Source organism: Podarcis pityusensis (assembly GCF_964106645.2).
Source record: "Podarcis pityusensis genome assembly, chromosome: 8".
In the NCBI taxonomy this organism is placed as follows: Eukaryota; Metazoa; Chordata; class Lepidosauria; order Squamata; family Lacertidae; genus Podarcis; species Podarcis pityusensis.
The window spans coordinates 67,956,316-67,982,966 of NC_138033.1; the positions used below are offsets into that span (position 1 = coordinate 67,956,316).

At 44.9% G+C, this 26,651-nt stretch overlaps 1 protein-coding gene across 4 annotated transcripts in view; it reads left to right on the top strand.

Moving 5' to 3' along the window:
• Positions 1-26,651, top strand: part of MEGF6 (multiple EGF like domains 6) — a 221,695-nt gene that overhangs the window by 22,841 nt on the left and 172,203 nt on the right. For 3 of the 4 annotated variants that reach the window (XM_081015974.1, XM_081015973.1, XM_081015976.1), the window contains exons 3-4: positions 1,663-1,772; positions 19,418-19,522. In XM_081015974.1, coding sequence (XP_080872100.1) covers positions 1,663-1,772; positions 19,418-19,522 — 215 coding nt within the window. The remainder of the gene's footprint in view (positions 1-1,662; positions 1,773-19,417; positions 19,523-26,651) is intronic. The other variant, XM_081015975.1, reaches the window with a different exon arrangement.

Here is a 26,651-nt window from a genome sequence, read left to right on the forward strand (position 1 = left end):
CCAGCATAGGTCTTGTTAGGTCCTCCTACCTCCTGTGCATAAGCAGCTTGGGAAGAAGTCTCTTGTCACTTAGGAGAGTTTCTCGAAGCCAAAATAATTTCTCCTGGTTCTAAACAACCCGCACACCCCTCTGGATGCGAACTGTTAACCATGGAGGGAATGTAACAACGAGTTTTCATTCATTTTTTTCGAACCTCAGCATGCTTTCCTTGCAGGCCATCTGCTCCATCACTTATATTAAACCTGCGGATTTTTTAAAAAGCCGATTGCGTGACGTTGAAAGCAATATCTGTTTTGAGCACAATGGAGAAGGGAGTCTTTTTGGCAGCACGCAACCCAGTTGGGCTTTTTGCCAGTTTGCGAGCTGTTTTGCTGTCTAATGACTGGATATTGCTTTCCCAGACACATCTGGGCCCTGATTGCTTTCTCCATGCTTGGCTGAAATGGGTAAAATATTTTCGTGTTTTCCACCACCCCGTTTTATTTCTCTTTTCCTCCTTGCAAAAATGGACTGGAGATGTCGTACATTTGGATGAAGCTGGGTTATGCCTTAAGGCTTGTTCCCCATGCTAGCCCTACTCAGAGTAGACCTTTTGAAGTTAATGGGCATGGCTAACTTGGGCTCCTTAATTTCATTGAGTCTACTTTGAGTGGAACAGAGTTGGATACAACCCTGATCATTTGCCTTGCATTGCAAGGGGTTGGGCTAGGTCACCCTTGGGGCAACAGTTGTACAAATCTATGTTTTTATGATTCAGTTTCTTTGTGAATTAAAAGCACTAAGTAACCAGGATTTGTCTGGACACTTAAAAAAGAAAATAATTTTAATGGATACACCTGGCATTTTTTGCTGTGCAGGAAAGTGTGTGTGAGTACAACGCTCGAATATATTCAGTCATTCTGTGGGCTTTTACAGTTAGTTGTGTTTCATCTCTTGCCAATGGGATGTGTTGAAAACATATGTTAAAACCACCACAATGGTCAAACAGTGAAGTTAGACTAACTCAACTGGAGTCTTAACTACATGTGACATTAAAGTATTTTTTTCACCTGTATTTTTGGTTGCTTACAGACTTCCACTGGGGTTTTTTTTGGGTGGGAGTCAATCACATACTGAGAAATTCTAAATAAAAAAAATCCTTCCAGTAGCACCTTTAAGACCAACTAAGTTAGTTCTTGGTATGAGCTTTCGTGTGCAAGCACACGAAAGCTCATACCAAGAACTAACTTAGTTGGTCTTAAAGGTGCTACTGGAAGGATTTTTTTTATTTTGACTATGGCAGACCAACACGGCTACCTATGAGAAATTCTAGTTGCACAGTGAAAGTTGATCCTGGTAAGGCTCCTGTCTGAAAACCTGGAGATCCGCTGCCAGTCGGTGTAGACATTATTGGCCCAGATGAACCTTTGGTCTGATAAGGCAGATTCCTATGTTGCTTCCTATTTGCAATGGCTTGATTGCTCTGGGTTGTATGTTAGAGTGGACCCACTGAAATTAATAAACAGAGCTAATTTACCTCCATTAAAGTTCAACAGGTCTACTCAGAGTAGGACGAACACTGGACGCAACTTTCTGCATCTGATTTCTGCTGAATTATGTGGCTGTAGCCTCCAGTTGCAGTAACATATAACGCTGCTTGTTTTAATGTTTTCTTTTCTCAGGATGGTGTATTACATGGACAACAGGCAGCTCTACAGCATGCAGTACCAGACAGTGTACAGGTGCTGCCCGGGATGGTCTCAGTTTGGAGAGGACGCAGGCTGCCTTTATCGTAAGTGGGCCCTCCTTCATTCTGCCATGCTTTGCCATCTGGGATAGCTCAGTCGGTAGAGCATGGGACTCTTAACCTCAGGGTTGTGGGTTTGAGCCCCACGCTGGGCAAAAGATTTCCTGCATTGTAGGTGGGTTGGACCAGACCAGGGAGGTCTTAAGCATATCTGGTGCTATCTGGCGCCCCCCCCCCCCATTTCCCAGAGTTGCCAACCTTTTTAGGGAGGACGGCACTGCCGGTGACACGCCCAGTTTTGAGGGGCTGGAGGAGGCGGGCAGTGGCTGGAGGGCAACTCCTCCAGCGGTGAAGAGGCGGAGGCTGGACGCGGTGGCTCCCAGCTCAGCTGACTGCTTCATGCTGCGGTGGCCATGGCTGACGGAGGCTCTGGGCGTGGCGTGGTGCTGCTTTGGCGCAGCATGGTGGAGGTGGGCGAAGGTGGCGAGCTGATGCTGGGAGGTGCCACGTCCAGCCTCTGCCTCTTCCCTGGCACCCTCCAGAACTTGGCGCCCTGGCGCCCTGCACCACTAGCCTCTATGGGTAAGATGCCCCTGGACCAGAGGACCTTGTGGTCCCTCCCAGCTCTACAGTTCTATGATGTGTCTCTTTAATTGCACATACAGAAACTCAGAGAGATACATGCATATGCTCGTGATTTAGGCCTTGTCTTTTGATGATATCCAAGGTGGCTTACAACAGGTATGAGCTGTTCCTGCACGTGGGCAAGTGTTTGTGTGTACATTTGTTGATTTGCACATCTCGGCGACCCAGGCGTGCAGAGTGCACCCTCGTAGGACGGTGTAGGTGAGCAACCGTAACGTTTGCGCATGCAGATTGTGCGGTGTGCGAACACCCCTGCTGCCCCAGTGCAAAGCGTGTCGTGCTTCTTAACAACAGGGTAGCAAATACAAATTCTCTCTGTGTGTGGCAGAGCAGAGGGACCAAACATTTGCTGAATCTCTGAGCAGTTGTATGCGCTCAAAGGAACACAAAGCAAATGAATGGGAGGTGGTGATAGTGTGGAGGACCAAAGAGGTCTTCTCAGAGAGGGTGTGAGCCTTATGAGGGCATCTTTCCCAGATGGAAGTGGACACTGTACTGTATATAAGCTTCTTCCCTGGCCATACAAGGCTAGGAAGCTCTGGCTTGGGGTCCAAATGTGATCCTCGTAAGTCTCTCTTAGGCCACATCCTCTCTCCACAGGCCACACCCCTTGGCAGCCATGTTTTGCACACCCCCCCAAGTGTTTTTGTCTGGTTGGAGTGCATCTTTGAACTCCACTTGCTTGTCAGGATGTAGAACAGAGAGGAGTGTGCTTTGGTGTGATGTATTGTAGAAACAAGGCGACTGTACAAACATAAAATTTGCATTCATTGCTCTGCCTACTCTTGCCTCTGGCTCTGCTGCTATGTGGCCCTGAAAAGGTTGCTCAGAAGGGATGAAGGTTTTGGGCTGAAAAAGATCCCCCACTCACCTCCTAGGATGAACAGTGCTCTTTCTACCTCCCCCCACTCCACTCCCCCCCCAACCCCCCCCTGGAATTTTGGTCACAGACAGCATGGATATCATTGTGCAAGTTTCTATTTTGGTTCCAGCATTGAGGAGACAACCTCAGAAAAATTACCAGCTTGCATAACCCGACTTCTATACCCATCTGTCTTCCTCATTTGTGGAGAAAGCAACAACTAAATGGAGGTATTTCAAGTCCTGAGCTATAACCTCTGAAACAACTTGAAATGAAACTTTTTTAAAAACAAGAATTTCATCTATGAAAAGATAGAGTAAAGAAAGAAAAAGAAAGAAAGAAAGAAAGAAAGAAAGAAAGACCATTACATTTTCATACATTAATATACAGATGTGCATATTCTTATTATCCTAATACACATAATTGTCAGTAACCTAATATATTATTTGTAAACTCATTCCATATATTGCTGTATTTATCCAAAGTCTCCGTCTATAAGCTGTCTGTTCGTATGTTGCCAAAGTTGTCACGTTGTCAAGCCATTGATGGTTGTCACGTTGTCAAGCCGTTGTCACGTTGTCAAGCCGTTGTCAAGGGGGAATCATATTTCTGTTCTTCTAGTTCATTAGTACTATGAAACTTGGCGAAGGTGATCTTATGGCTTGAGTGGCATGTGCCCTCCCCAGGGTTGCCCAGAAGACTGAAAGAAGTTCTCCACTCTTGGCCTAAAGGGGTGTGGGGAGAAGAAGAATCAACTCTATTCCAGTTTGTAAAGACATTGTGATCTGGTGGTGATGCTTATTCCTACATAGGACCTCAAAAGTAGGGTTTTTTGTTTGTTTGTTTGTTTGCTCCCCACAAGTGTGTAGCAAAGCAAGAGAAATATTCTGAAGAATCTTGTCTTTGTTTTCTACCCTTTCCATTGTTCTTGGTTGGTTCTTACTTCTTCTTAGCATGGAAGGTGTTCTAAGTTTACATCATTGAAATGCTAGTTGGCTCGAGGTCCGTCCCTATTTAAAGCAAAGACCTGCACTGAGGATATTAAACTCTGGACTGTTTTTGAGATCCATCCTCCTCATTTTTCAGAATGTTTGTAGAAATGATCAGGCCGCCGGGAGTTGCCTGATATGCCTTTGCGCTCTGCTAGTGCGATGCGTTCTGGAGTTTTTCCTAATAGCTTGGGCTGAAGAAGGTAAATTGGGAATCACTCTATGTACGCTGATTAATTGTGTGGGGAAAGGAGCCAGGCATTGTTGCTCATGGCTGGATAAGACCGCAGGCCCATTATAGTCCAGCATTCCATTCCCAAAGTTTAGAGAGATGCAGTGGTGGTGACGATTATTATGAATTTGGCGAGTCCGTCTAGATGAAACCCTGGATTTCTTTCCCAAACTTGCAATCCCGTATCTCTGAGGACGGAATGCATACGCGCAAGCTTTGCCAACCCAAGTTCCTTTGTCAAGCCAATGGCTTTGGCTGGCCAGCTAAGTACAATGGTACCTCGGGTTACGGATGCTTCAGGTTACAGACTCTGCTAACCCAGAAATAATACCTCGGGTTAAGAACTTTACCTCAGGATAAGAACAGAAATTGCACGCCAGCGGCACAGCGGCAGTGGGAGGCCCCATTAGCTAAAGTGGTACCTCAGGTTAAGAACAGTTTCAGGTTAAAAACGGACCTCCAGAATGAATTAAGTTCTTAACCCGAGGTGCCACTGTACTGCAATTTAAAAGTCCAGAAGGTTGCCATAGAAGCAAATGGGTGGGGCTTTCCCTACCCCCTCAATAGCCAGAGCAGTGTGTGAGAGTTGGCCGGATGCTGAAGACTGGAGGGAGCGAGGCAGGTCTTCCACTGTTCTGGATTTTGGAAACCTAATGGGGAAGCAGCCTCTGTTGGAGTGTTAATGCTGTGAGCCCCTCCCTCCCAGGTTGTGTTTATGCATAGATAAAACTATATATTCTAATTCTGGGCCCAGAAATTGGCTGTACCAGGCAACACTGGTGGACGGCACCCCTAGCATTATAAAACCATGTTGAAGATAAACAAAACATTGCACAGGAATTCCCTTTAAAGCAGGATTGCTTTGTTTTATTGTGTATTTTTAAATTGCAAGGAAGGAGATTCCAACTCAACATCAGGAAGGACTTTCTGACATGGAGATCTGGCTGACTGTGGAATAGACTACCTCAGAAGGTGTTGGGAGTCTCCTACACTGGTGGTTTTTAAACTGTGGTCAGCTGCGATTCTTGCATTACAGGGGTTTGGTCTAGATAGCCCTTGGGGTCCCTCCCAATGCTACAATTCTCTGATTCACGATGGATGTTTTATAGTTCAGTCAGTGGTTGTGTAACTAGGTTAATACTGCTTAGAAACCTGTATTGCAGTCTACAGATTAATAAACAGTGAATTTGTAACAACAACCACCATAATACTTAACTCAAGATGTGGCCAGTTTGTCTGTTGTGGAAGGGTGATGATGAGAGTAAAAAATAAAATAAAATAAATAATATCAACAACAACAGTTCAAAGGAAACTTTGGATAGGGACCAGATAATGGCCTTATCTGAACTTGGCAAAAAGAAGAAGAAGAAGAAAAAAGTACACCCAAATTGGCAATCGGCCAATTAGCTCAACTCAGGAGGGAAAAGAACTTTCATAAAGGTTTCCTGCAGAGGAAGTGAATAATTCCATTCAGGAAAGCAGAAGTCCAGTATAGGAAAGAGAGACGCCTAGAGCAGCATCTTAGCTTGCCATTTGAACTGCTGGCACGGAGAAGGGAGAAGGAAATCTCTCATTTCTAGCTGGAAAGGGGTGAGAGAGATAATGGGGGCAGACACGAAGAGGAAGAGCGTCTGTGCAGAAGAAAAATGATAATAATAGTCTGTGTCTGTTTATGAACTGGTGTGTAATTTGTCGGAGGAACCCAAAGTTAGGAATGTTTGTGTTTTTGCTTTTTTTTTTAACTGCCTGCTAACGGGAGCGGCCTTAAAAGCTAATGAGCTTCTGCGTTTGCCGGTCTTTGTGTTGTTGCCAGCTAGCAATTGTCACGATTTTTTGTATGGCTGCAGTTGGAGCAACAACTGGCATGCTGTGGAGAAAGGGGAGAGGGGAAACACCCACCCACCCACATAAATACACACCCACACACCCACCCACCACTACAACCCAGGAACCATCCAGTGAAGCTCTGAAGATGTCGACCCACCAGCTGTGAAAAAGGCAAATTCCATGCTAGCGATCATTAGGAAGAGAATTGAAAATGAAACTGCTCATATCATAATGCCATTGTACAAATCTATGCTGTGACCACGTTTGGAATACAGTAAGCCTACATGTAATGCGTTTAACTTGTGGGCATTCAGCTTACATGCAGGGCAATTTTTTAAAAAAATGCATTCCAGGGAAACTGTCTTTGGCATTGCAAACCACCATTGAGCCCAGTAGGTCTTGACTATACTCGATTTTGGCTTTAGGCATGATCCTTGGAACATAATGTAAGTCACGGGCTTACTGTACTGGGTATGGTTCTGGTTGCCTCATCTCAAAAAGGAGCTGGAGAAGGTTCAGCAAATGGGTAATCATAACAGTCAAGGGGATGGTGCAACTCCCCTATGGGAAAAAGTTGCAGTGTTTGGGGCTTTTTTGTTTAGGTAAAAAGGGAGTTAAAGATGACACGATAGAAACTAATAAATATACATTCTTCCACCATGCTATGTATCTATACACATGCGTGCACACATGCACTACCGTGCTTGAAATAAACTATTTCAGTTTCATGAAGCTCATTGAATTAGTTCAAGAATCTCTGAACTACACTTGAAAGTAGTTTCTGCAAGTGCCAGGTGAACTGACTATGAATTAAGTTCATTTTCAGGTAAAACTTTTTTTTTTTTTTAATTACTTTATCTTCAAGTTTATTCTTTGACATGCCCCCCCCCCCAAACCCTTAAAGCCTAGATATCATAAATATTTGAGGAGGGGTTATAAATTAAACCATTCAGATTCCAGTATGTATATATATGTGTGTGTGTGTTTTGATGTTTACTTAAGTATACAGTGGTACCTCGGGTTACAGACGCTTCAGGTTACAGTCTCCGCTAACCCAGAAATAGTACCTCGGGTTAAGAACTTTGCTTCAGGATGAGAACAGAAATTGTGCGGCGGCAGCAGGAGGCCCCATTAGCTAAGGTGGTACCTCAGGTTAAGAACAGTTTCAGGTTAAGAACGGACCTCCAGAACGAATTAAGTTCTTAACCCGAGGTGCCACTGTATTTTGTAGTTTGGCAAAGCTTGTAACATTCTGAACGCTGTTTCTTTGGGTTTTTTTGAGGATCATTTAGATGAACTTGAATTGAGCTGTGAACTGAACTTGTTCACAAATTTTCTATGAAAAAGGGGGATGAATGTGAAATGGAATTAGTTTCTTTTAAGGCGTATTCATCTAGAACTAGTTTCTTTTGAAAATGAACTTTCCAAGCTCTCTCCCTCTGTGCATAGGGTGGTTTTATGTTTACAGAGAGTACACCCATTGAAATGAATGAACATGGTTAACTTAGGCATATAGTTTTCTACTCTGCATAAAATTTAGTTGAATACCGCCCTTCATGTACCTTGAGATCTATACATGTGTGTTTATTAGAGGCTAAATCTAAAATTGTGTGTAATAATGCACATTAGACCACTTTGTACGCATTAAATAGCACATATCACTATGCTGTTAAAAACCACTTTAAAATATTTCAGACCCTTTGATAAAATTGATATGAGTAAATATAATTTTATTAACGTCATTCTTTCAGTTAGAGGACTTCCATCCGGTCACCTTTGATATTGAAGGCTGTCCTCTGTAAAGTGCGTCATGATCTCCCTCTCTCTCCCCACCCCTATTCCTCGGGACCTTCTCATGATTTGACCCACTTTGAGCCGCCTTTTTATTCCTTGCAAACGTAGACCTTGAACATGTCAATGCAAACTGTGTGAAATTTGCCCAGGAGTACCCTTCCCCTTACAAATTCATTCCTGTTTGACTGAAGGAACTCCATACAGGCTGTCAGGTCGCTGCCCACCCCCCCTTTTAACAACCCTGTCGCTGAGTTCAGAATTTCTTCATCCCCGTGAAAGGAAAGCTGGGAGATGGATGGAAAACTTTTCACAGAAAACAGATGGTGAACAAGACACTGCAAGAAGAGGCCTGTATACTTTAAACAGCTCCAAGGGGATCTGTAAAATGCCTTGTGAAATATTGGGCTTCCTAGCGGCTTCTTTCCATCGTGTGTGTGTGATTGGGTCTGCTGGATTCATAAGGTCCTCTCATGCTGTCAGATCGCACCTCATAAACAGGATCTCTCTCTCTCTCTCTCTCTCTCTCTCTCTCTCTCTCTCATGGTTTCATGTTTATCTTTTTTTCTTTAAACCCCCTTGTCTTTTGCTTTGGGCTGTTTGGCTGGCCAAGGTTTGCTTAAAGGTTCAAAAGAAACATCAGAATGTTCCTCAAGCATAGTTGAGACATGGGGCACATCCACGTGATGTGTTTAAAGCAGCATGGTACCGCTTTAAACAGTCATGGCTTTCCTCAAAGAATTCTGGGAGCTGTAGTTTGTTAAGGGTGCCAGCAGGTTTTAGGAGACCCCTGTTCCCCTCACAGAGCTAGAGTTTCCAGAGTCGTTAAGCAATCAATGAACACAAATGAAATATGCAGATTTAGCTACAGGTGTCTGATGTCAAACCGAGCACGTTATGGATGACTCCTCCTCCTCTTTGACATCTTAAGTAGAATTCTGGCGGAGACTTTTCAACCCTGTTTCATTACCTTGGGGATACAGGCGGCATGGCTTGAGCGTTGCCTTTTGTCTGGATAAGCGTCCATTGATGGAGATGCTTCTGAAGAGACTTGTGACTCGCAATTCAATTCAAGCAGGTTCCAAAGTTCAGGTGTGGCTCTTCTGATGCAGCCAAAGTAGTGGTGGGGTTCAGGTGTCGGTCAAGCTGAGATGTAAGCCAAGAGGAAAAAGAGACACTGGTTCTGTGAGCATTGGCACGATGGAGAACCGAGGAATCCGCCTGGCCCAGAGTCAAACCATTGTTCTGTCCAGTTCCGTATTGCCCATGATGACTGGTGATGTGTCTCCAGAATTTCGGACAGAGGTCTTCCCAGTGCGACCTGGAGATTCTGGAAATTGAACGTGGGACCTTTTACATGCATAGCAGATGCTCAGCCACTCAGCTACGGCCTTTCCTTGGATGACAGCAAACAGACGTTTGTGCTGTCACATTGTTTTCTAGGGGCCAAAATCGATGTGATGCTAAACGTGCCATTAGGAATGCATATACCCTTCAACATTTCTCCTATGAAAATAGGGACACCCATCATCATCATCATACCCCACCCATCGGACTGGTTTGCCACAGCCACTCTAGGTGGCTTGCAACATATATAAAAGCATAATAAAACATTAAACATACTTTCCAATGCAGGGCTGCCTTCAGATGTCTTCTAAAGGCTGTATAGTTACTTAACTCATTGGCTTGGGGGTTGCAATAACTCCATAGCCTTCAACATCTCTCAGCTGAAAATAGGGACATCCTAAGGAAAAGTGGGACATTCCGAGATCAAATGAGAAACTGGGATGGCTTCTGTAAATCCGGGACTTCCCTAGAAAATAGGGGCACTTGGAGCGTCGGGTTTTGGATACTAAGTTGGCTGCATCAGGGCAAAGGTACAGTCTCTTTATATTGGTTAATGTTTATCCAAAGTCTCCGGGCTCCATTAGGTGACCTACCGTATTTATTTAGCATTCATTTGATTTGCTTGTGTGAAGCTCATGCGGAGGTTAGACTATGTCCAACTTTAATTGAACATCCATCCTTATTTGCTTGCAGAAAGCTTATGCAGACAGTGGGCTTTGTTGTTGTTTAGTCGTTTAGTCGTGTCCGACTCTTCGTGACCCCATGGACCAGAGCATGCCAGGCACTTCTGTCTTCCACTGCCTCCCGCATTTTGGTCAGGCTCATGTTTGTAGCTTCGAGAACACTGTCCAACCATCTCGTCCTCTGGGTCCCCTTCTCCTTGTGCCCTCAATCTTTCCCAACATCAGGGTCTTTTCCAGGGAGTCTTCTATTCTCATGAGGTGGCCAAAGTATTGGAGCCTCAACTTCACGATCTGTCCTTCCAGTGAGCACTCAGGGCTGATTTCCTTAAGAATGGATAGGTTTGATCTTCTTGCAGTCCATGGGACTCTCAAGAGTCTCCTCCAGCACCATAATTCAAAAGCATCAATTCTTCGGCGATCAGCCTTCTTGATGGTCCAGCTCTCACTTCCATACATCACTCCTGGGAAAACCATAGCTTTAACTATACGGACCTTTGTTGGCAAGGTGATGTCTCTGCTTTTCAAGATGCTGTCTAGGTTTGCCATTGCCTTTCTCCCAAGGAGCAGGCGTCTTTTAATTTCGTGACTGCTGTCACCATCTGCAGTGATCATGGAGCCCAAAAAAGTAAAATCTCTCACTGCCTCCATTTCTTCCCCTTCTATTTGCCAGGAGGTGATGGGACCAGTGGCCATGATCTTTGTTTTTTTGATGTTGAGCTTCAGACCTTATTTTGCGCTCTCCTCTTTCACCCTCATTAAAAGGTTCTTTAATTCCTCCTCACTTTCTGCCATCATAGTTGTGTCATCTGCATATCTGAGGTTGTTGATATTTCTTCCAGCGATCTTAATTCAGCAGGCTACAGCTGGCCTATATTGAGCATTGCTCTCATTTGTTTGTGGGCAGCATTCTTCCTAAATTCGTCCTGATTTGCTTGTGCGGTGCTTATACATCTTACCATTAATCGTTCATTCACCCCATGCTTTCCCTGTTAACTCTCCCAACTTCAAAAAGTCAGTTTTTTTAAAAGTGGGTTTGTTGCACCAGGACGACAGAGTCCTTTAATTCACTTAATTCAGCAAACCTAAATTCCTGGTATGCGCTTGAATCTCTCCCACAAAATGCTGACAGCCTGGAGGTGACCTCAAATATAGGTCTTTTCCTGGAGATGCCAAGAGGTGAAACTGGCTCCTTTATTATGTATGGAAAGAACGAGTGCTACCACTTCACTGAGGTCCCTCCCTTATTCTTCCTGAGAACTGAAATTTTAATGCCTTTAATTTCCCATGGCAGAAACAAGAATAGCAGGAAATGTTGTCAGAGTGTAACTTGTTCTGTATTACCGGGGTCATAATTGATGGCACCGTGATAAAACCCAACAAAAGAAGTGTTTATGAATATTATCGTCAGTAATATAAAGAGTGGTGCAAAAGAGCTGCTTCCCCTGTGCACGCCCCAGATGTATTAACACAACTGCAAATACTTAAGCTGTTGTGGGAAGAGTCACGGCTCAGTGGTAAAGTATCTGTTTTGCATGCAGAAGGTTGCAGGTTCAAAACTTGGCACATCTAGTTGGGGCTGGGAAAGCCCCACTGTCTGAAATCCTCGAAGGCTGCTGCCAGTCAGTGTAGACAATACTGAGCTGGACCAGTGGTCTGACTCAGTGCTAAAAGAACTGCCTAAGTCCTTTGTGAGTATGAAGGAAGCTTTGGAAAAAAGTCTAAGGCTCCATCTGCACTATACATTTAAAGCAATGTCAATTTAAGCAATTACTCCTTCCCCCAAATAATACAGGGAACTGTAGTTTGTCAAGGGTGCTAAGAGTTGTTAGAGGACTCCTATTGCCCTCACAGCTACAATTCCCAGAGTTCCCTGGAAAGAGGGATTGTTGGTTGAAGCACTGCATTATATTTGAGCTTTCACATTGTAGGGGAACCAGCCTCATATCACCAGCATGTTTGAGTCTAATTAATGCATGAAGGGGTTAATGCCATAGAGTAAGCTGCCCTGCCAGGTTTTGCCTATGTCACTTCCCCTCACCTTGGGAGGAAACAGGCAACCAAGCCTTTTGTTCTACTTAGACTATGTGTGTGAGGATGTCTGAGCTGCTCCCTCCAGCTGCATGGCTTTAAGCAGCCTCTTTTGTTTCAGACAAGAATAAAGTATGAAACTAATGTTTTCCTATACCAATAGTTTAGGAACTTTTACCATTTTATAACCAAGCAACATTTTACTGCCTGAGCAACTCTTTCTGACTGCTATATGGAAAAGCACATGAACCTGACCGCTGAAGAATTTTGTGAGGATACCATTTTATGACTTTCTAAACGTGTGGTCTATTTTTGGGCTAGGGAAATGGGATACACCGAGATTCACTGGAAAGGGCACATGTTAAAGTTTTTACAGCCTATATTCCCATGCCTTTTTTGCCGCATGTTTTGCCACATCAATCTAGCTGGGGCTCTCTCACCAAAGAACAATTGCCCTAAGTTTGGATCTTTGCATCTGGGATTTCCAACACACATGACACAAAAGCAGCTTCTGGAAATCTAGAGGAAGCTTAACATTCATTTCTGTGTCAGTTGCTTCAAGAAAAACAAACAAACTGTTTGCAACCCTGTGGATCCAGAAAATTGCACGATTTGGGGTGGTATACGAACACATACCTTGCCGACAAAGGTCCATATAGTTAAAGCTACGGTTTTCCCAGTAGTAATGTATGGAAGTGAGAGCTGGACCATAAAGAAGGCTGATTGCCGAAGAATTGATGCTTTTGAATTATGGTGCTGGAGGAGACTCTTGAGAGTCCCATGGAATGCAAGAAGAACAAACCTATCCATTCTGAAGGAAATCAGCTCTGAGTGCTCACTGGAAGGACAGATCCTGAAGCTGAGGCTCCAATACTTTGGCCACCTCATGAGAAGAGAAGACTCCCTGGAAAAGACCCTGATGTTGGGAAAGATTGAGGGCACAAGGAGAAGGGGATGACAAAGGACGAGATGGTTGGTTCTCGAAGCTACCAGCATGAGTTTGACCAAGCTGCGGGAGGCAGTGGAAGACAGGAGTGCCTGGCATGCTCTGGTCCATGGGGTCATGAAGAGTCGGACACAACTAAACGACTAAACAACAACAACAACCACCAACATATAGCTCTACCCTGCTGTTTTTATGGGGAAACAGCATATGGAGGAGAATGACATTGTCCAATGACATCCGTTGTTTTGCCACATCATGCCCACTGGTGTGAAAGAAATTTAGCACGACATGCTAGTATATCTGTCCAAAAGTATTGTTCAATAATGCAGCAGGCACTGCAATAATGCAATAGGCACTGAAAGGAACATTAGAAAACAGGACAGGAATGGCAGCATTTTAACCAGGAAATCTAACACAACATTTCTCACATTCGGATGCAGCCAGTGTCTGGTCTTCACTGAGCTTTCTTTCTGATTTATTTCAGGGGAGGTTATACAACAAAGAGCATTCATCCTAACAGAGGTTAAACAACGTCCAGTCTTTGTTGAGTATTTGTTCAGTTTTCTTTGCAGAGAGGTTCAATGATGAGTGGAGTTTCTTGTATGGTGTTCACACATATTCCCACTAATCTGCATGCCTCTCATACCTTTCAATGTGTTTTACCTTCACTTTCTGAACCATATTTGCTAGTTTTTAAAAGTGGATTTCTTGCTCTAGACTAGAGCAATGGAGCGCTTGAATTAATTGAAGAATCCTAAAGTTTCCCAGCGTGTGCTTGAACCACTCCTAGAAAATATCCACGGTTTTGAGGCGCCCAGTGTGTCCCTGGGAATATATTTACTCTCCTCCTTTTGTGGCTGGTGTTTTCTTTTGTTTCCCTAGATCCAAGAGATTCTGCAGGTGAATGCAGAATGCATTTTGAGCCCAGGCCCTTATCTGACACCAAGGTGCTCTCTTCTCAGTTTACTCCTTCTCTTTGCAGAAATTTATCTTCTCTCCGGACTGGCGGCGGGGGTGGGGGTCTTTCCCAAGCTCCTCTTTGGCGACTGAGTTGGCTCACAAAAATGCTTTGATCTCCTCTGTGCTGTTGATTTTTCCCTTAAATGCTCTTAAAAACCCCCAAAAAACTCTGTCACTATTTTGCTAGCAACCTAAAAGGCTCTGAGAGCTATTTCTTGGATTTAGGCAAATCTGCATAGATGGAGGTGTAGGGTTTGATGAATCTGTCCATTTTGGTTTGATTGACCCCATTTCCACATCTGTTTGTGAATTGCTTTGTTTTTAAAAACACGTGAAAATTCATGCACATCTATGCATTTCAGACAGAATTTTGCCTAGTATATGCATTGCGTGCCCCTCAATAATTTCCCCCAATTCTCACGATGGGCATCTGGTTGGCCACTATGAGAGCAAGACGCTGTTCATTGTACAGCAACCGCCTTCAACTCGCTGCAAGGAAATCCCCTATCCAGCTGGTCTGTCTTGTGTTATGTCTGGCCTCTCCCCATTAATTTTATGGCTCCTGTAAATTAACACCCACTTGAGATCGCAGGATCACACCTGCTAGTGTCACTGGGCCTCACAGGGATGTTTTCCTTCTTGGAAGAGCTAAAAGGGGTCGACTGTAAATGAAAAGGTACAGCTGAGCCTTTGCAGACAGACCTCTTTAGATATGACTCATGCAAAGGAGCAACCCAAGAAGAGACTAGCTGCTGGGTCAGACCAATGGCCCATCTTTCCCAAAATCCTGTTCTCACAGTGGCCAACCAGACTGCCCTGAGTGCAGCAGCAAATCCCCACCTGCAATTTCTGGCAACTAGTGTTCAACTGCCTCCGACCGGGGAGGTGGAACCTAGTGACTGTGGCTGGTAGTCTTTGACAGGCTTATCTTTCATGAATTTGTCCAGTCCTCTTTTAAAGCAGCCCAAGTTGGTGGTCATTACTGGTCCTTTGCAGGAGCAAATTCCGTAGTTTAACTAGGATCTTCCAGAACTCAGCTTCATTGGATGTCCCTAAATTTCAGCATTACAAGAGAGGGAGTAAAACTTCCCTCTGTCCACTTTCTCTGGACTATGCATGATTGCATAGGAATCGGCTTCAACCCAAAAATCGTTGTATAGGCTTCAACTCAAGACTCATTTATTCCAGAGGAATTTTATTAATCCTGTATAAATGCTCAGGAGTGAGCAAATAGTAGATTACGGCCAGATTACTTCTCCTATCCACTTGAATTTCTTACAAAAGTTCCTGAAATTTGCAGGAAAACAATTCTGCTAATCCTCCTCCTGCTAATTCCCATTGTTCAGATTTCCAGCCTCTGTGGGTGTTCCGAGTATGTTGTTTTACCCAGCTGAGGAACAACTCTTTATCTCTCTTGCAAAGAGGTGTTTTTCTTTCCCACTTTGAAATAAACGTTTGGGGTTAGTTGGCCAAAAACACCACTTTGAGCGTTACAAAAAGAGACTCTTTTGGAATTTTAGAGGTAAGAATACAGGAGAGGCAAATGATGGATTGCCCATTTAATCTTGAGGGCTGCAGATGTATCAGAAATGAGCAGAAGAACGTTTGAGGGAGTTGCAGGGATCAGTTTCTGCTGCCAAAGTTGACCCTTAATGAAGCTGAATTAGTCATTTCTATCAACTTCATTGAGTCTACTCTGAATAGGACTAGCACTGGATGCAACCAATGATTGTTGTTGTTGTTGTTGTTTAGTCGTTTAGTCGTGTCCGACTCTTCATGACCCCATGGACCAGAGCACACCAGGCACTCCAATGATTACTGGCCAATGATTACTGGCCACGATCTCCTCTGGCAAAGTGGTTGGAAGCCATGTGAAGGGAATTCCACACACGTGCTGATATATTTCCCTAGGAGCAGATGAATATGTGATTTTTTTTTTCCTCCACAGCGTCTTATTCACCCCCAAACTTAATTTGGCCCTCCCCAATATTTCAGGAATGAAAATGAATGAAAATTCACCAGTCTTTTAGGGGGCATTTTCTTTTAATACAGTGGTACCTCGGGTTAAGAACTTAATTCGTTCTGGAGGTCCGTTCTTAACCTGAAACTGTTCTTAACCCGAAGCACCACTTTAGCTAACGGGGCCTCTCACTGCCGCCAGTGTGCAATTTCTGTTCTCATCCTGGGGCAAAGTTCTTAACCCGAGGTACTATTTCTGGGTTAGCGGAGTCTGTAACCTGAAGCGTCTGTAACCCGAGGTACCACTGTACACACATTATTCGGTATGCAGTTTGGACTAATATGCACATTCTAATAGCTTGCTCTAACATAATGCATCTTCTGTATGTTGCTTTCACTAACGTATACGTTTTTAAAATGTTGTGAGTCAGATGGAGAATGGAGTCAGCTTGTTTCTGTTACTCCAGGGGGGGGGAGAAGAAGAAGAAGAAGAAGGAGAAGGAAAAGAAGAAAAGAAGAAAAGAAGAAAAGAAGAAAAGAAGAAAAGAAGAAGGAGAAGGAGAAGAGAAGAAGGAGAAGAAGAGAAGAAGGAGAAGAAGGAGAAGAAGAGAAGAAGGAGAAGAAGAGAAGAAGAAGAAAATTTTATTTATACCCCGTCCTTCTGGCTGGGTTTCCCCAGCCACTCTGCGCGGCTCCCAACAAAAGATTAAAATACATTAAAACATCAGTCATTAAAAACTTTCCTAAACAGGGCTGAACCAATAGACTCAAGAACTGAACCAATAGATTCAAACTACAAGAAAGCTGAATCCAACTAAACATTAGGAAGAACTTTCTGACAGTGGAACGGGCTGCTCCTAAAGGTGGTGGAGGTTTCTTGGGAGAGGTTGGGTGGCCATCTGTCAGGGATTTTCGGTTCTGATTCTTGCATTGTTGGAAGTTGGACCACGCTTGGGGTCCCTCCTAATCCCCTGTACTTCCATGAATCACCATCTCCGTTAACCATAGTAGGTCTACTTTGAGTCGGGCTAGTATTGGCTGCAGCTCTATGTTTGTGGACAGAGTTCATCCACGCAGTGGGGAGATCCTTGGCTATTCTGCTGCCCTGCAGTTTTGTATGGAATTCAGAAACATCGCACTGTTTCTGTTTCTCTTGACTTCCAAGTTGAGCAGAGCATTTCTCTGTCACAGTGGGATCTAGTCCAAAGACTTCTGCTCTGGACATCATCCACTGGAACAGACCCCTTGTCAGAGCGCCAGACAAGATCTGTGGCATTTTAATCGCCATCACGCTGTATGAGCTACACAGTCTTCGGAGCTAATCACTTCACCGTTTTTGGACTGTGGTTCTTAAATTGTCTTAACCTGGCATCAGACACCAATGGCGCTCTCTCGTATTACATGATCTATGCCCCTGCATTGTTGGAGACAGTGTGGAGTAACAGGCACATTTTTGCCTGTGGTGGGAATGTGGGAAAGTGCAAAAATTTGGAGCTCTTTTCAGAGATAGCATACAGTACCCATCAGAAGCTAATTGCAGAGCCAGCCCTGGCTCTATTGTCCACAGAAAGTGACTCTAATCCTGTAGTATCACGTAAGATTTTTGCATTCCAGCTATTAGCCTCTGCAAGATTAGCATCCCATTAGAAATCTTGAGAGCTAATGCCCTAAGAGATGTGGCTTAGCAACGTATGGGATATAGCTCTCTCGGATCATCTAATTTAACACTGCCATGTAATTCAAGGGGAAACTGAACTTGATTTATTTGATAAAGCATTATATACCTTTAATGAGGGAGGCAGGTTTAGAGTGGCTGGGGAAACACAGCCAGATGGGCGGGTTGTTGTTGTTGTTGTTGTTGTTTTTATTATTATTATTATTAAATAAGGCAGCCTTGAGAGATTAAGTCATATTCATGGTAGGCATATTTGAAAATATAGCATTGTACTTTGGGCTTTTTAAATGCAAAGCTAACTGAATATTTTATGTAATTCTGTTGTACCCCATTGTACCAAAGTGGTTCGCCAGAAGTGGCTTAGTCATGCTGGCCACATGACCCGGAAGCTGTACGCCAGCTCCCTCGGCCAATAAAGCGAGATGAGCGCCGCAACCCCAGAGTCAGTCACGACTGGACATAATGGTCAGGGGGTCCCTTTATCTTTACCTTTATGTAATTCTGTTGTACCCCATTGTACCAAAGTTGCTCGTGATTTTTGGCTTTTGCTACTGCTGAAGAGATCCTCCTCCTCTTCCTCCTCCTCCTCCTCCTCCTTCTTCCAGCAATGAAAAAGGTCCTTCTAGTGCAGGGTTAGGCAACCTAAGGCCCGTGGGCCGGATGCAGACCAATTGCCTTCTCAATCCAGCCCGCAGACGGTTCAAGAATAATCATGTTTTTACATGAGTAGAATGTGTGCTTTTATTTAAAATGCATCTCTGGGTTATTTGTGGGGCATAGGAATTTGTTCATTTTCCCCCTCCAAAATATAGTCCAGCCCACCACATGGTCTGAGGGACGGTGGACCGGCCCACGGCTGAAAAAAGTTGCTGACCCCTGTTCTAGCGGTATGACACAATATGGTAGGGTTGCCATATTTCGAAAAGTACAAATCCGGACACAAAAGTTGTTGTGCTTTTCTGTTCTGCTGCATAGTATAGTGTGCTGGCTGCAGGAGGGAAGTGGCAAATTCAGAAGTGCGAGGTCCCTTCAGGATAGTCACAGCTACACTCCCTTCTAAGATCATGCAATTTCCTTATAATTACACAATAATAATAATTAGGGACACATTACAATGATCAATGCGGATATAATGCATTGCCTTTCAGCTAGATCTGTGGACATACATAGCAAATGATTTGGAGTACTCTGAGACCTTCTTTTGCAGTGACTTAAGCTGTGTTGTCCCTGGAAGTTCCATTGCACATGGCGGAACTTGCACGCCATTTTTTTGAAACACTTAGCTGTGAGATGTACAAAAGAGCAACTCCTCAGTGCTCTTCCCACACTTTGTCCAGAGCAACCCGAGACCAGGTATCCTTGATGGCTTCCTGCTTGCCCAAATGGAGGCTAGAGAGGCGTGTGAGACCATTTGTAAAAACTAGGTGAAATTTGCATTTCTCGATCTGCCCCACTTTTGCCTTTTTGCCCACTGCCAGCAGGCGTTCCCTGGAAGTTCGCCCAGAAAGGATTTTTTGCTCTTGTGCTGCGAATGGCCCCCAATTCATATTCTAGAGTGTCAGTCAATGGTCTCATCGAATCATAGAGCTGAACGGGACCACAAGAGTCAACCCCCAGCAATGCAGGAATCTTTCACCCTCTGTGGGGCTCAAACCCACAACTCTGAGATTAAGAGTCTCATACTCTACTGACTTATCCAGTGCATCCGTATCTCATATGGTCATCTGTCTTTTTTTTTTTTTAAAGCTGTCTGCAACTACGGCGTGTGTTTCAATGGAGGCAAGTGTGCGGAAGGCTCCTCTCAGGTCTGCCACTGCCCTGCAGGCTTCCAGGGTCCCAGCTGCCAATATGGTGAGTAGCTGCTTCAAACTGACCCTTGCGCCCATGTCAGTCTTAAGGTGGAGCCACCTCTCCACCTGAGTCAGAGACCTGGCTTGGTACGCACAGCAGGCTGTTGGGAGTCAACTCCTAAGTGGATGATAACTGTTATGTATTGAAGTTCTCACCCTGGCCACCCGGGGTATTGTGTGTATAGTTTTCACTCAGGTCCACGTAAGTTAATTTAGGCGGGAAACCCTGGGGTGGTGTTGTTACAATATTGACATGCGGAAAGCAGGCCGGCTGAGCTGTTCAGTTCAGTTCAGTTCCAGCTTACTATAAAGAACCACTTGGAGAAATCTCTGTGTCGACTGCTATGTCCACCCACAACTTAATACTGGTGACGAAGGTGGGATTCGAACCCACACGTGCAAAGCACAATGGATTAGCGTTTTGGACATTGAGGGACTGTCTGCCCAATTTTCCAGTGCCTGAAATAATTTAATATATAGTTGTGTTCATATATGCTTGTACAAATGGCAGTTGCTGGTGGCCAGTATAAACATATCTCTTACATATTTGTCTATCTCCAACCTGGCTTGTGCAACATGCCAAGCCGAACTATGGGATCATCTTGGTGCTGACCTGCTGATTTGGAATAATTCTTACTGCTGCTCTTGCTGTGCCGCCGTCTCTTTTTTACATCTCAGGTCTTCTAGCGAGGTCTCCCTCTTATGTTTGCACGTGTGCGTGATGTCTGAGCGCCGCCGCCTGCAATCCTGCATTTGGAAGCGAGACGCAGTCTCCTCTGCCTTTTCACCAGTTTCCATTGATTCATAACAGCTGGGGAGAGGGGCAGTTAGGTCATCATAGCAAGAGAGGTTCTCTCTGGGAAAGACCCCGCTAAGTGCTCCTTACATCCCGTAATTTGGAGAGATCTTCCAGTTGGCACGATACATGTGTCTCTCCCTACCTCCAGCAACAAACTTCAGGGATCACACACACACACCCATGATGCACACACACACAAACCCACAGCTGGATCACACAATTTTCTTTTTAAGTAACCTGACCTTAGGCATGCTTGCTTGGGAACTCGGGGTCAATACATTCAATGGGGCACATTTCTGAGTAGGTATGTTTTATGGCTCAGACAGCATGTTACAAAGGAGGTGTGTGAATGCCTCTCTCTCTTTAACCCCCCCCCCCCGCCCCAGCCAAACAGCTGCACAGTGAGTTGAGGGGTTGCGGGAGAGACTGAGGAGAATCAGGATTGGGGGAAATGGTCTGGAAGGGGGGGGGAGAGAGAGCTTAATTCCACTACATACCACATATCTGCTAACATTTCTCCGATGAAAATAGGGATGTCCTAAACAACCACCACCACCACCACAACAACAATGGCAATATGTTGGTGGCTTCCAACATATATAAAAACATAATACAGTGGTACCTTGGTTCTCAAACAACTTGGAACCCAAACACTGCAAACCTGCAAGTATGTGTTCCGGTTCGCGAACTTTTTTCGGAAGCCAAACATACTCAGTTTTGAGTGTTACACTTCCACTTTGAGTGTTACACTTCCGTTTTGAGTGTTACGCTGAGATCTGTCAGTTTTTGCTATTTATTTTTTGTTTTTGTGGCTCTTTTTTGTTGCTTTTGTGATTGTGTGGAACCCAGTTCAGCTACTGATTGCTTGCTTGTGTGACTGCAGTACATTGTTTATTGCTTTCATTTTATGGATCAATGGTCTTGTTAGATAGTAAAATTCATGATAAATTGCTGTTTTAGGGGTTGTTTTTAAAAGTCTGGAACAGATTAATCCATTTTGCATTACTTTCTATGGGAAAGCGTGCCTTGGTTTTGGAACGCTTTGGTTTTGGAACGGACTTCTGGAATGGATTAAGTATGAGAACCAAGTTACCACTGTAAAACATCCTACTGGGACAATGTCAGAGATTGAACCTGGAACCTTCTGTGTGTGGAGGAACTGCTCTGCCACTAAGCTATCTCGCTTCCTCCGATGTTAAGTCTTGCGGGAGTATGCAGAGCTGCGATGGGCCTCAGGAACCTCCATTGCTGAGTGCACACATCCATTTCATGCTTTGGGGAGTTCTGATTACAGGAGAATCATGAACTCATCTGGTTAGGTGGGTTTTAGCTGCTGATTCAGCATGCTTTCTCCCTCCTTCCCCTTTCTTTCATGGTACATCTGTTTTCATGAACTGTAATTATCATTACAGGTGACAATATAGAAGCACTATCAAGGCATTTGATGTCTCTTTCAGATAATCTGTTGAAAGCAGATGCAATTCCCTACACACACACACACACACACACACACACACACACAGAGAGAGAGAGAGAGACTGTGCGCAAGAGAAAGCACAAATATCATGCTGTAGCAAGAGACCTTTTGTTATCTATGGGTGTGGTGTGTTCAGCCTCCTGCAAAATATATTCCCCCCTTCTCTCTGCATGCTCCATTCCAAAATGAAAGAATATCCCAATTTTCCTATCTTTTCCATTGCACGTTTTTGGAAGTAAATGCCAACTGCATAATCCTCTGCATCGCAACTCAAAAGGAAGTTCCATTTGCTTCAATGGGACTTGCTTTCTGGTCAGCGTGGATGGCAGCCTGCCCTAGTTGGGCCCCCTCGAGCTGTCAGTGGACTCCTAACTCTCTTTGAGTCCCAGGCCCAGAAGGGTTGGTGGTCAGGGCTGATGGGAGTTGTAGCCCAAAGCATCTTGGGGTGCGAGGCTGGGGAAAATTGGTGTACTGGGTTGCCCATCAGGAGAGCTCTTTATAATGCACATTTTCTCAGAGTTAAGTGCCATGCTGTTCTGTGAGATTTATTACTGACTAGGTACTACAACTGTGTATCCCACAAAAGGAACAATTGACTTGGATGGCTTCCAGTGAAGAATGCATGGAGGCTATCAATGACTCCCCTCTCCCCTAAAATAGATTATACTTTCTGCAATAAGGAAAGTGAGGGGAAAACCCATTAGAAAGACTTGCTTCACTCAACGTTGTATGATCTCCACATATAAAAACTAAGAACGAATGCAAATAAACAGCTGGCCTTCTATAGCTCTCCTTCAGACTTCATTCCAGTGAATGAGAACAAATGCAGGTTGTCATGTATGCACATGCCAGATCAAGGCTTATATCCAGTGCTACTCAAGAGTAGACCCAATGAAGTTAATGAACCTAAGCTTGGGACTCATTAATTCCAGGGGGCCGTCTCTGAGTAGAATCTAGCTGGCGGTGACTCCAAATGGCTCATTGGCTGCTGAGCTGATGCAGAAAGTCTGAGGAACATAAGAAGACCCAGCTGGATCTAGTCCAGCATCTCACAGGTGCCCCTTATGAGAAACCTCAAGCAAGACACAAGCACAAGAACACTCTCCTCTTTTGCCATTTCCAGCAACTAGTATTCAGAAGCACTCTGACAACGGAGGCAGGGCATAGCCATCATTGTTAGTTTCCATCAAAAGCCCTCTCCATGGATTTGTCTAATCCTTTTTCAAAACCACCCAAGTTGGTGGTCATCACTGCCTCCTGTGGAAGTGAGTTCCGAAGTTTAACTATGCACTAGGAGGAGTTTGGATTTGATATCCCACTTTATCACTATCCTAAGGAGTCTCAGTGGCTAACATTCTCCTTTCCCTTCCTCCCCCACAACAAACACTCTGTGAGGTGAGTGGGGCTGAAAGACTTCAAAGAAGTGTGACTAGCCCAAGGTCACCCGGCAGCTGCATGTGGAGGAGTGGAGACGTGAACCCAGTTCACCAGGTTACGAGTCCACTGCTCTTAACCACTACACCACACTGGCTCTACATGAAGAAGGACTTTCTTTTATCTGTCCTGACTCTTTCAGCACTCAACTTTGTTGGATGTCCACAGTTTCTAGTGTTATGAGGGTGGGGGAATTTTGTCCATCCACTATTTCCATACCATACTATAAACTTAGGGACTCTCAGGGACCCCTTCCTGGGAGTAGCTTTCAAAGAAACTTGCTCACCTTTTCTCTAAACTCAAATGTTACGTACGAATGCTGCAACCTTTCCTCATAGCAGAGTTCCTCCACCTCCTTGATCTTCCCCTAAGGAAGGACCCTTGGATTTCTAGAGCCAATGTGGTACAGTGGTTAATGTGTTGGACTAGGACCTGGGAGACCAGGGTTCAAATCCCCACAGCCATGAAGCTTACTGAGCTGCTCAGCCAGACCTACCTCACAGGGTTTTTGTGGGGACTAAATGAGGACAACCATGTGAGCACCTTGGAGAAAAAGATGGGATACAAATGCAAAAAATAAAATAAAAACAAATTTCCTACCATACAGGGGTACATGCAGGATTTATTTTCCTGTGTGCACACTTTGCCCTTAGGGCTGACGCCAAGATAGTCATTGCCTCCCCTCCTAAATTCTGGTATCGGATAGCGTGCAAAACAGCAGTTTCAGGCCGAGCCAAATAGCAATATGCTTTTCTGGCCCTGGCTCTTGTGCGTCCCGTTAATGACCTGCCTAAAACTCACAGACAGAAATAATGGATTTCCCTTGCTATTAAAACGGGAGTTACATCGGTCCAGGTGTAGATGGTTTGTTCCAGACGATTTTACAGAAGGCTTTTTCTCCCCCTCCTATTAAAACCTATGTTCTAGCTCCTTTCAAATACTGGTTTTTTCTTTGTTTCTTCATTATGTAGCTCAGGAGTGGGGGAAGTGATGGGGAGTGTAATCAGAGTTGTAAGGGACCCCAAAGGTCATCTAATCCAAACCCCTGAAATGCAAGAATCTCAACTAAAGGGGCCATAACAGATGGCCATCCATGGATCAGAGGAAGTGGGGTGTCTGTCCTTCAGCCCCAAGGCCAGTTCTGTGGGTGACATGCCCGCAGTGGGCGGGGCCAGAGGCAAAAGTGGGAGGGGCAGCAAATGCAAATATTTCTTTTATACAGCAGGCAGGCAGAAGCAGCCATCCCTTGATAGCAAGTGCAGAGTCTCTTGCCTCTCCAGGTTCTTCTTCCTGAAGAAGCTCCTTTATGAAGGCTCTTGGACCTGGAAGCGGTCTGCAAGCTTACAAAACCTTACCTTTTTAGTCCAAGGGCCGCAGCCCCTTCTGGGCACACTTTCAGGGGCCGTATGCCAATGGTGGGTGGAGTCTGAGGTCAAAGTGGGTGGAGCAACAACTGTAATTTTTTATCTTTGTACCGTAGGCTAGTTTCCATGCCTCTGTCCAGGCAAGCAAGGATCATGATCAGATCAGGGACACATTCCAGCCAGGCTAAAGCACTCAAAGTGTATGTGAAGCAAGAACAGCGAAGAGTGTAGCCTGGGGAGAGTTCTGAAGGCCACATTCGTATGTGGGCCTGAGGTTCCCCTGTCGTAAACGCAATATTTTGCAGCTACCTGTTCCATCTGTACCTTGCATTTCCTTGCAGCGGGCACTGTTGTGATGCAGTATCAGGATGGCAAAGACTGCATTTTATCGGCCGCAAAAAGGCCCCTCTTTTTGCACTGGGGAAAATTCCACCTTCTTGCAAGAGGGGCCTTCCTTTCCTGCCTTCCCCCCAATATTGATTGGGGAAGTGGGTGGAGGTTGGATTTCTCCAAACAGCTGAGTAGTGAGCTTGCGCCGCTATTGCACCGAGAGAACCATCTGGAGAGGCCCCAAGAACAAGCCGTTTTTCTCCTTCTCGGCGAGGCTGCCAGGTTGAAATTTCCTTCCCCAAATGTATTTTCCCCCCCTTGCACTCTCCCTCCCCTTGAAACAAAGAGCTCCTTTAGTCGGAGGCCAGCCCTTCTGTTCTGTTTGATGGCGAGGTCCCCGCAGAGCTGTAACAAGCTTATGGGCTTTGCTGCTGGAATTTGGTCCCGAGCGCAGATACATCTTCCTGAATTCCATTATGTGCTCAAGGTGGCTTTAAGTTGGCTCCGCGGATATCCCCCTGGGCCAAGGGGAGAATGTGGACAGGAAAGCAATCTTCCCGTGCGCCCCCCGAGGGGTGGGGGGAGAGATGAAAGCCCTTCTGACTCGCTTGGGGGCTTCCTGGAAAACTAATCTTCATAGCCCTTTGTGTAAAAGAAGACCCGAGCCGCTGCACATGGAGACGTGTGATGCAGCAGATAAGCTACAGATGCTGGGCTCAGCGTGGAGATGAGACAGGCAGCCTGACCTGTTTAGTTTGCTGGTTGCATCTAGCCAGAGATCATCCTGTGCTGGTTTGCAGGGACTTTGTCCATGGTCACTTGCGGTTCATGGAATCCTAGAATTGTGGAGTTGGAAGGGAACCCGCCCCCCCAGGGGCATCTAGTCCAAATCCCTGAAATGCAGGAATCACAGGTAAAGAATCCCTGCTTGGAAAAAGTCCTAGAGAGCGAGCTGGGTTGGTCCGTTGCAGCAAAACCCAACCTGGGATCGTGTGGCACCTTAAAGGCTAACATGATGGCATGTTAGGTTTTATAGACTTCATCCCATTCTGCCAGGTGCATGAAATATTATCCACAAACATAAAGCAGGGCTGGGTGGATCTGACAGCTTTAGTTTCTCTCAATTTGTCGTTCTTCCAATCTTCAATTAGGTTATCCACATTTCTGCATTAATTTGTACTTTTTTAAAAAAAACGTCCGTGAAAATTCATCAGTGAATTTTTCTAATATACAGTGGTACCTCAGGTTACATAGGCTTCAGGTTACAGACTCTGCTAACCCAGAAATAGTGCTTCAGGTTAAGAACTTTGCTTCAGGATGAGAACAGAAATCGTGCTGCAGTGGTGCAGCGGCAGCAGGAGGCCCCCTTAGCTAAAGTGGTGCTTCAGGTTAAGAACAGTTTCAGGTTAAGAACGGACCTCCGGAACGAATTAAGTACTAAACCCGAGGTACCACTGTACACAGGATAAAGCCTTCTCACCTGTGCACATCAAGCAAGCCTCTGTAAAATACTCAGCAGGGCTTCCACTGCAGATTTTCATAACTGGACAGCTTTGTAACGAAACACAAGGTCCTTCAAATAGCCTGGCCTCAAGCCTTTTGGGGCTCCAAGAGTTAAAACAAATGTAGCCCAGGTGGATAACATTCAGTAACCAGGGGTGTATTGAAAGATCAAGTGATGGGTTCCTGGTCCTATGGACATGTAAGCAGCCTAGCTGCTGACTTT